Source organism: Ruditapes philippinarum, unplaced genomic scaffold (genome assembly GCF_026571515.1).
Source record: "Ruditapes philippinarum isolate M1 unplaced genomic scaffold, ASM2657151v2 ctg18752_1_1_1_1, whole genome shotgun sequence".
Taxonomy (NCBI): Eukaryota; Metazoa; Mollusca; class Bivalvia; order Venerida; family Veneridae; genus Ruditapes; species Ruditapes philippinarum.
In genome coordinates this window covers 1-11,412 of record NW_026852349.1, presented here as the reverse complement: position 1 = coordinate 11,412, position 11,412 = coordinate 1, and the positions used below count along the sequence as shown (strand labels likewise).

General features: G+C 33.8%; 1 protein-coding gene across 1 annotated transcript; it reads left to right on the top strand.

The window, feature by feature from the left end:
- Nucleotides 1-466: 466 nt before the first annotated feature.
- Nucleotides 467-11,399, top strand: LOC132757732 (uncharacterized; the record flags this gene model as incomplete). The annotated part of the gene is given in 9 exon segments (XM_060749117.1): nt 467-621; nt 1,095-1,128; nt 1,641-1,784; nt 7,448-7,495; nt 8,141-8,221; nt 9,155-9,353; nt 9,914-10,019; nt 10,244-10,873; nt 11,354-11,399. Coding segments are annotated over 9 exon segments (1,443 nt in total), but the record flags the coding sequence as incomplete, so codon positions are not given.
- Nucleotides 11,400-11,412: the final 13 nt, after the last annotated feature.

Sequence of the window (11,412 nt, the reverse complement as noted above, 5' to 3'; positions counted from 1 at the left end):
TTTTTTCAGCGTTTCATTTCAGGTTATTTACCACATTTACATATAAGACATTGTTTCTTTTTATAATATATACGTAATACATACATTTTTTCACAGTAGTTTAAGAGTGAGAGTGTTTTAAGCTTGGTGAGATGGTGGAGGAAATGTTTAGTTTTCATGTTTGATCTTGTGCAGATATTTCCTTATCATTTATGTAATTATATGTTCATGATAATTTAACAATCTTTTAAGCTGTTCATTTACCTAACTTCTTTACTTTTCAGGGAAATTTTCTCAATGTTTACATAATTTTACTTTTGACTCTGTTTTGTTTTTTCTCTCTCTTTCTTGTTTGCCGTAATTGTCTTTAACAGTCTGCATGTTTAAATTAAGTAACATCAGGTTCCTAACTTTATACATGTATCAAAAAACAATAATTAAAGATGAATCTGGTACCTGGCATCATGGTGACACTGATATATTTCAGAGATGAACATGGAGGAGCTGATGGGATCAGGGGTGCTGAGTTCGAGCGCGAGTCAGACTGAGCGCCGCTCAAGTCGTCACCACATCCTCGAAGTTTCCGAGGCTCAGAAACGGCAAGAATTACTACAACAACAACAGTTGCAGGTGCGGAGACCGGTAAGTCACAACTTTTAACTTGTCCCTGGTTACTAGTATTAACCCTGAGTCTGCTGAGTTTTTGTAATGGATTTGCACAGCTTTGAATTTAGGACAGTTCATTCTAAGTTTAAGGGAAACCAATTTTAATTTACTAAAAAAACAAGCTATTTATACCAACAGTATAGAGCCTGGTCAGACTACACAGATGCATCTGGTTCTATGATGGTGGCAAAGACTTTTCACCTGGTTTCAGCAGGTTAAGGGTTAATATATTTAAGGATTTATCTGTAAGAATAAGAATAAATTTTGGTATTCTTATTTTCATGTTTGTGCTATTTGATGAAACTTTATGTTGGAAAGTAAAAATGTACAATGTTTATTGTTTGTGTGCATCTCAACAGCACAAAATAAAAGTGATAAATTTCGTTTGTTTCTCTACATTGATTATGTATTGTGGTTTAATTTTAACACTTATGATTTTATATTTGCAGGAGAAAAGTGCTTCCAGACAAGATGAAAAACTAGGTGATTTTTTTGTTCCCATCATTTATTGTACCCTGTATCTGATGATTTATCATTATATAATTAAGTTATTTACAACCATCTAAATTAAAACTTATCACTGCATTAGTGTCTAAAAAACTAAAACTTAATGTTAAATGAGTCAAGTGTTTACTAAATCTTAAGTCACCACACTACTTATTGTGGACTTTTCTTTTTTTCATTTTTGGCAACTTAATATCAAGATACATGTATATGCTAAAGTCAAAATTAATGCTCTTTAGGTATTCAATGGATATTTTACTATTTAAATGTCCAGGGATTTTAAAAAGTCAGAATCCTCTTAGTAGTTTTTTGGGGTTACCAATTTGATAGGCGCATAATGTGTAATTAATTGTCAAGGATTTAAAAGAAAAAAAATTTATCAAACATACTCGATCTCACAATTTGTCAGTTTTGTAATTCTTCATTTGAGTCTTTAATATTATAATTTGGTGGATAAATTTAATCAACTATTCAAATTTATATCTGTACAGGTGGTTTATCAAGTCGTCTACGTGCCCAGATACCATCGGCTACATTTGTGAACTACGACACATTCAAGATCTCACAAATGAATATAGATAAAGATGGGAAGACACCTGATGATTCAGTAAAAGATGAGGAAACAAAAGAAAAAGGTAAAATTTTCTTTGCCTTAAATTTTTAAGGTTCAATAACATTAATGAAATAATGTCAAACTTTCGAGCATGTATGAAAAGCAAGTTGATCAGAGTTGTATGTTTTTCATTGGTGCTAGGTTGTTTTGTTTGCATGAGATTACTGGTAATTATCTGCTAGTCTTGTAAGTTTGATATAAAGCATATTTATGTTATTATATTGTTAAATTATTTTACTGTTTTTTTTTCATTGCTATGAAAATATTGCTGAAGATGTGGGGAAACATGTGATTAACTGGTGCTAGAAAGACTTTTATTGTACATGTATAGGAACTTAATATGGTGAAGAAACTCCACTGAGGTCAAAAGTCTAAAAACAAAAGGAAAACAAAAACAAAATTTCATAGATTAGCTTAGCACTTAAAACAAAAAAGATATGCAAAAGATATCTGAGATATACACATAAAAATAAATAGAAAATCCTACATTTCTGTGCTGTTCTTAATAGCCCAATTTTAGTGAAAGTCATTGCAGCACTTCTCAATTATGGGTCATTTTTCACAATAAGAATATTAAAATTCTGCACACAAGTTTTTAGTCTAGACCTACATCAAATTTAATCTCAAGATTATTACAAAAAATTATTTCCCTTCATGAGCAAAAAACCTCAGTAGATTCCTTTTAATATTGTTTTGTTAGCAAGTAATTTTTATACCCCCGCACAACAAAGTTGTAAGGGGGGTATACTGGAATCAGCTTGTCCGTCAGGCTGTCCGGCGGTTTTTTCTTGTCCGACCAATAACTTAAGATTCCTTTGACCCACAGTCTTCATATTTGGCATGGAGGTTAGTCATGATAAGTAGATGACCCCTATTGATTTTGAGGTCACCAGGTCAAAGGTCACAGGGACCTTGACTTCAAAAAGCTTGTCCGCCCAATAACTTAAGATTGCTTTGACCCACAGTCTTCATATTTGGCATTAAGGTTAGTCATGATTAGTAGATGACCCCTATCGACTTTGAGGTCACCAGGTCAAAGGTAAAGGTCACAGGGGGCTTTGACTTCAAAAAGCTTGTCCGCCCAATTACTTAAGATTCCTTTGACCCACAGTCTTCATATTTGGCATGGAGGTTAGTCATGATAAGTAGATGACCCCTATTGACTTTGAGGTCACCAGGTCAAAGGTCAAAGTCACAGGGGCCTTGACTTCAAAAAGCTTGTCCGCCCAATAACCTAATATTCCTTTGACCCACAGTCTTCATATTTGGCATGGAGGTTAGTCATGATTAGTAGATGACCCCTATTGACTTTAAGGTCACCAGGTCAAAGGTCAAGGTCACAGGGGCCTTGACTATAAAAAGCTTGTCTGCCCAATAACTTAAGATTCCTTTGACTGTGGTGACCTACAGTCTTCATATTTGGCATGGAGGTTAGTCATGATTAGTAGATGACCCCTATTGATTTTGAGGTCACTGGATCAAAGGTCAAGGTCACAGGGACTTTGACTTCAAAAAGTTTATCTGCCCAATAACTTAAGATTGCTTTGACCCACAGTCCTCATATTTGGCATGGAGGTTAGTCATGATTAGTAGATGACCCCTATTGATTTTTAGGTCACTGGGTCAAAGGTCAAGGTCACAGGGGCCTTGACTAAAAAAGTTTGTCCACCCATTAACTTAAGATTCCTTTGACCCACAGTCTTCGTATTTGGCATGGATGTTGATCATGACCATAAGGTGACCCCTATTGATTTTGAGGTCACTGGGTTAACGGTCAAGGTCACAGGGACCTTGACAAAAAAAAAATCTTTTTTTCTCTGCAGAAATATTGCCAGATATTTTGTTAAAAAAATAAAAGTGTTTTTTTGCGGGGGGGGGGGGGGGGGGGTTTCAGTAATAAATATAGGGCAAATTAGATTCAACTTAAAAAAGAGACACATGTACTTGTTATCCCCCGCCGAAAATTTTCGGCGGAGGATATAGAAATAGTCTCCGTCCGTCCGTCCGTTTGACCTTCCGTCCGACATTTTTGTCCGGAGCATATCTCTAAAAGTATTTGAGTTATCAACTTGAAACTTCATAGGTGGATAGACCTCATTGAGGAGGAGTGCAGTGCACAAGAGAGATAACTCTACCTTGCATGATTTTTGAGTTATTGCCCTTTGTTATTTTTCAAAATTGATTTTTGTCCAGAGCATAACTCCAAAAGCCTATGAGATATTAACATGGAACTTCATAGGTGCATAGATCTCACTCAGGAGGTGTGCAGTGCACATGAATGATAACTCTACCTTTGATAATTTTTGAGTTATTGCCCTTTGTTATTTTTCATGGCTAATTTTTCACCTGAGTGGAGCATAACTCAAAACGTGTTTGAGATATCAACATGAAATTTCATAGGTGGATAGATCTTATTGAGGAGGAATGTAATATGTGGATAGACCTCATTGAGGAGGAGTGCAGTGCACAAGAACGATAACTCTACCTTGCATGATTTTTGAGTTATTGCCCTTTGTTATTTTTCAAAATTGATTTTTGTCCAGAGCATAACTCCAAAAGCCTATGAGATATTAACATGAAACTTCATAGGTGCATAGATCTCACTCAGGAGGTGTGCAGTGCACATGAATGATAACTCTACCTTTCATAATTTTTGAGTTATTGCCCTTTGTTATTTTTCATACCTAATTTTTCACCTGAGTGGAGCATAACTCAAAAAGTGTTTGAGATATCAACATGAAATGTCATAGGTGGATAGATCTTATTGAGGAGGAATGTTGTGCGCAAGAATGATAACTCTTCCCTATACAATTTTTGAGTTATAGCCCTTTGTTTTTTTTTCATGCTACTTTGTCCAGAGCTTATCTCAAAAAGTATTTGAGGTATCAACTTGAAACTTCAAAGGTGGATGGATCTCATTGAAGAGGAGTGCAGTGCATAAGAATGATAACTCTACCCTGCATTATTTTTGAGTTATTGCCCTTTGTTATTTTTCAAAATGAATTTTTGTCCAGAGCATAACTCCAAAAGCCTTTGAGATATCAAAATGAAACTTCATAGGTGCATAGATCTCACTCAGGAGGTGTGCACTGCACAAGAATGATAACTCTACCTTTTATAATTTTTGAGTTATTGCCCTTTGTTATTATTCATACTTAATTTTTCAATTCAATTTTTCTCTCAAAAAGTATTTGAGGCATCAACTTGAAACTTCATAGGTGGATAGATTTTACTGAGGAGGGATGCAGCACACAAGAATGATAACCTACCCTGCATTATTTTTCAGTTATTGCCCTTTGTTATTTTCAGCCATCAGTATTCACATAGGTTTCAAATCTGTAATCACTATAGCCATCAGTTTTCATTACCAAAAGACCTCTTAAAGTAGAATTATTCTGTTCTACTACATATACATTCTTCCAATGAGCAAACACATTCGGCGGGGGATGGCCATGTTGACATGGCTCTTGTTCTTAATTTGAAATTTGTTTGATGATTTTATTATAAAAAAATGCATAAACATTACTCAATGTATTTTTCATGAAAAAAGTTCAAATATGATTTAAAAACCCTTTTTGATTAGCAATGGGCTGTTGTCCTCCCTGCCAAATTTAGCAGCTGACTATTGTTCTTCTGCAAAATTGTCCTTGCGAAATTTAGCTGTGGGCTATTGTCCTTGCCAAATTTAGCTATGGGCTATTGTCCTCCTTAGTGGTTTAGTGTCCGCCTTGCCAAATTCAGGAGTGGGCTATTGTCCTCCTTGCCATATTTAGCAGTGGGCTATTCTCCTCCTTGCCAAATTTAGCTGTGGGCTATTGTCCTTGCCAAATTTAGCTGTGGGCTATTCTCCTCCTTGCCAAATTTAGCTGTGGCCTATTCTCCTCCTTGCCAAATTTGGCTGTGGGCTATTGTCCTTGCCAAATTTAGCAGTGGGCTATTGTCTTCCTTGCCAAATTTAGCAGTGGGCTATTGTCTTCCTTGCCAAATTCAGGAGTGGGCTATTGTCCTCCTTGCCATATTTAGCAGTGGGCTATTCTCCTCCTTGCCAAATTTAGCTGTGGGCTATTGTCCTTGCCAAATTTAGCTGTGGGCTATTCTCCTCCTTGCCAAATTTAGCTGTGGGCTATTCTCCTCCTTGCCAAATTTGGCTGTGGGCTATTGTCCTTGCCAAATTTAGCAGTGGGCTATTGTCTTCCTTGCCAAATTTAGCAGTGGGCTATTGTCTTCCTTGCCAAATTTAGCAATGGGTTATTAGCCAATGGGGTTTTGTCCAAGTGAGCTAAAATCCCATTGGGTTCTCCCAGGTCGTGTTCTCTAGAATACAAAAGCACTTCTGTAACTTTTACCTATACATGAATTAAAAAAAAAATCTGCTTTATAAAATGATACAAATAGTTTTCTGTTTTGTTAGATGTAGACATTTTCAGTGACCGAGGTTCAGATAAAGTCATTGACTGGAAGCTATCGCTTAACTTACAGGGTATTTTGATTATTTATGCTACACATAGGTCACATGTTTACCATAAGTAGTATCAACGATTCACATTGTACATTTTTGTATCAAGTTTCAAGTTTTTGTATCAAGTTTGGCACATTAACCCTCATCATTGGTTACCTGTACATACTATATTAGATCATTGTTGGTTACCTACAGAATATATTTCATACATACTATATTATCAAATGTAGTATGTACAGAATATATACTGCAGGTATGGAATGTAATTGAATTGCTCAGCATTCAGTTTAGAACAGTCCATTAAATGTTTATGGGATTTCAATATCAAAATGTACAAATTTATCTGCCTTATACAGGTGGCATAATGGTTAATAACTTATAGTCTAGCAGGTTAATACTTAAGCATTTTTTTTGATACCTCAGGTGTGCAATTTTCTTCAAACTTTGTTTTAGAACGGCACTGTTTTCTCCTCTCACAAACTTGAAATAGCGAGATCACTGTATTGTATATCTTTATATATATTTATCACATGTTTTAGAAATGGAGTGTTTTTGAAATACCTGTTTGTTATTGTATTATTATGCAACATCGGTAATTTTTTACAAAAAAATATAATAATTATTTTTTTATAGACCTTCTATAAACATTTTATTATTCCTGACACGGAGAACATTATATATCTGCTAATTGTGATTTTATAATTATACCAAATTTACATAATTTTTATCATTTGTGCAAGAATGAAAAAAATACTGTCTAGGGGTGTATATGACTATAAACTTTGATTGGACATAAGTGCAAACGAAGGCAGCCCTTCTCCACAATATTGTTATCCTTTATTAAGTCATGCCTTTGTGGGGAAAATATGCAGGAATTCATGCATTTATGCAAATATATTATTATAACTTAATCAGTAATTTTAGTATCTGGTTCTTTTAAGTTTTTAATGATTTGATTTTGAACAGCAATCTTCCTTTTAAATAAAGATACCTAGATTATAAGCATATACAGGGGTTTCATTATGTTTCAAAGAACCTGTACCATTACTTAATTAAGATGGGTAGGTATATCAGTCAAAGAATATTCACATATTGTGGGGGATTTTAACCAGCAATCAAGACATAATTAAACCCCTGTCATATGATTTTAGCATAAGTATAAGTTGCTTTTGGATATATAGAATTTAATGATAAAATATAAAGTAACATGTACATGCACTATATAGTGTTGGATTGGTGCTACAAGTGGATACCTGAGGGATATTTAGAGGGAGGTAAATCAAGTCTGAAGTGAGCTTCCATGTGTAACAATGGTTCTTACATAATAATATGTATAACTTGTACTGTACACATGGCTGTTCTATATGTAATGTGTTGTCACAATGTGTAACCTCAAATATCTAAATGAATTTAGGTGATTTATTTTTAATTCTATATATAAAATAAAGTAATAAACAGATATACATGTATATCTAAGTAATGTATGGGTATATAATAATTACTTTTAACTGCAAGCAGTTGCTAACAAGAAAGTTGGGGTTTTAAGTAAAATGTGGAGTGCATCATATGTGATATTTCCTTTTTTTCTGACACATTGTATTATGTAGTTATGGCTTTTAAATAATTGCTTTTGTATCCATCTTTATTCTTAAGTCAAAATGAATCAATAATTGAAAGAAAAGATTATTTACCTGAATATGAATTGACTACTTAATGAAATGTGTATTTGTTTTGTAAAATTCTATTTGTCTATATGTTTTTGGCTTAGATTGATTGCTTTTGGTAGGAAATTTATGGTTCAAAGTAGTACTGTAGTTTTGGGACAAGGGATGTTTTTTTTAAAGTAAAACTTTGCAGTTGGCTTGAAAAATTACATGACTGCTTGAATTTAGCGCAAGCTTTGTTTTCTCTGCTCTTAGATTTAGTGGATGAGGCTTCTAGAAGGGAGGGTCAAGGTCACCATAAAGGTCATAAACACAGTGGAAGAAAAAGTCGAATGGGTGGGTATAGCTTTTGTCATATACATGTATAATCTGTGTGTTATATAATTAGGAAGAGTAGATGCAATGCAGTTTAGTCTTTATTTACATTTTTGAAAAATAATTCTCCTGATACTGGTCGTAATTGTTTCAGTCGTCATGCTAGGAAAGATAAAAGATGTTTTAAAAATGTTCGGAAAAATGCATATTTAATTGTCAGTAATTTTATATCCTTGGCTCAACTGTCCTAGGCCAATAACTTTGACTTGAAATTTGTATTGATTGAACTATGGCCCTTTGTGAACTCCTTTGTTGAAGTAATGTTTCTGGAATTTAATTTTGCATATTTTAGAATAAAAATGGTCATTAAACTTAATAGAGCAATTTTTGAATAAGAATGCTCTTTAAACCTGATGCTGTTTGAAGAACTATAGCATATACATTCATTGAAGGTTACAGGCAACTTTCAACATGATGCAAACTGTATATTCATTGAACATAAAGATGTGGTTTTAGAATAAGCTCATAATGATTATAATGTTTAATAATATTCAATGAATCTAAAGATGAGCCTCGATCAAGCAAGGTTTGGTCATTGGATATTTTAACATGGTCAGCTGTAATATACCAAGCACTTGTTTCCTGTTATTATTGATATTTGGCATTGATGTTTTAATACACATGTGAAAATGTTGATTTAATCTTTTCATTAATTGGCCAATGCTTTGTTCTAATTATATATTTTTATTGAATGATGAAAGATAATACAAATTTATGTTCAGGTTCTTATAATTGCATAAAGTCGGCATTAAGGGCTATAAATTTCTATCCCCTTGTAATCAATACACAATTATAATGTGATAATATGTTCAGTTTTGAAAAGATGTTCAGCCTGTAAAAAAACCCTCATATTTTCCATTTCCTAGTTTTACTTCATTGTCTATTTATGTTTAGGTATGCACGATTCTGATGATGAGGAAACAAAGAGGGAAGGCCCAGACTACGTACAGGACCCACACAGTCACCGACCACCACGGGTGAAGTCAGCAAAAGCCGGGGGAGAAGAAATCAACAGTGCAATACAGAGTATCAAAGATCTACGCCAGTCACTCACATTGTCAGCTGCCAACACAAACCTAAGTCCTACTGCAGGGTATGTGAAATTTATCATATTGTCAAGTCTTATTTTGTCAGTTGCTAAGGCTAAGACTAACATTAGTGTTATTGTAAGGTAAATTTGTTTAAAATAAAGATATTGACATGTCACATTGTCAATTTCCAGCTATATGTGTGATAAGCTCTTACAAAATGTAGGCTATTGTAATCACTCACTATGCATTGTCTGTCAGTCCATTCTCCAAGAAACAACATCTCCTTCTTAAGCATGGAGTCATCTCATGAAAACTTTAAAGGACAGTTCATTGGGTTATCTTTTCAAATATGTTTCAAAAAGTGGATTCTATGCAAAACAAATCTTAACTCAAAACTTCCTGATTTTTAAATATGTATATAAATGATCCAAGATTCAGATTATTTTGATTTATTAAAAACACCTTATGGATTGGGTTTCTTACCTATACCATATTTGTATATATAGGAAGGTTTGAAAATCATAGTGTTAAACAACATGGCAGCTAGCGGAGGGAGGGTCAACATTTAACGCATGTCTACAGAATTTCAACTTTTAAAATTTCTTCTTAATTTTGTTTACAGGAACTACATAAAGAAGTTATTGAACCAAGAACTTAAACAGACAGATGAGGACATTGGTGAAATCACTGCCAAACTTCAACTTAACATTGACGAAAAACAAAAACAGGTAATATCAGTCACAGTCCCTTTGAAAATCTTCTGGCTTTCTTTGAATGAAAATATAAATGATAATGTAACATGTATACTTGCATATATATAGTTTTCTGGTTTATCTTGTATATTTGTCTGGATTTATCAGGTTTAAGTTTTAGTTGATAGAAATCTGCTTCATTTCTCATCACTTTGTTTGTCACTATTGTTTGTGTGTCTATTATCACTGCTTGTTTCCAGTATGATGATCTGGTACACCTTGCTCATTCACAAGATGGCGCAAAGCCCGCGAACATTTCTTCTCATCGTGAAGATTCTAAAATTAGATCAGCTCCAATCACCTCGGCTAAAGAACAAAGTAACAACATTAAGTCGGAGAGGTCTGATAACTCTATAAGTGCTCAACCTGCGAAAAGTAAAACCGAAAGAAGAGAGGTTAAGAAACCGGAACGTACCGAATATATAAACAATGTGAAAAATTTGAAACCAGTCTCGAATGTTCCAAGTAGTGGTGAGAATAGTAGACTTGTTGATACCTATCATCTCCCAGACTCCATTCAACACGGGCATAATAAACAAGAGGGGTTTAGAGGAGCAAAACTAGATGTAGATATAGGACACGGAAAATTAACCAAACTCACGAAAATTGATTCCACAATTAATGGTAAAACAGAGCTTCACTATAGCTCGGCCACCGATTTATCGCAGCCACTAGTACCAAACGGGCCGACTAATGGCTCAAAGGTTATGAAAAAGAAGTCAAATTCTACAGTACCAAGAAGTGCCAGTAGCAGTAGCAGTAGAGAAGAAAGTGATCCTAAAAGTTGGAGTGAAAAGTTTGAGAAATTTATGGATAAGGACAAATCAGAGGTATTTTCCTTTCATCAAATATACTTCTATGAAACGTATTCAGTTATTATATATATTTCCAAACTTCATTTGTAATGTAATGCTTTTGCTTAACTATTTATCTTGGATATCTAAGATGTATCATTGATGTATGGTACCAATGTATCTACTTGTATTATCCAAATATTTTTATGAATCTTCATTCTATAATGTAAAAGTGTCACTTGACAAGATACCATTTTTATTTTGAAAATAAATATCTGCCATGCTTAGTTTGGTTGGTTATTTTTATGATGAAAGTAAAGTTAATATATACTGATTTAAGATTGACTGCCAAAAAGCATTATATTCTGTCCATACTTTGTAATGAATTTGCAATTGTTTTTTTTGTTTTTTCTTCTTTTTTTTTCAAGATATATTGATATGAACAGTAAAAAAGGTATATTAATATAATGTAATTTAATGGTAATTAAATGTACATGTATATATCTTTTATTTTAGTCAATACAAAGGGTGAAGTCTGCTAAAAACAGCCGTCAAGTTGTAGGTAAGCGTTTCTA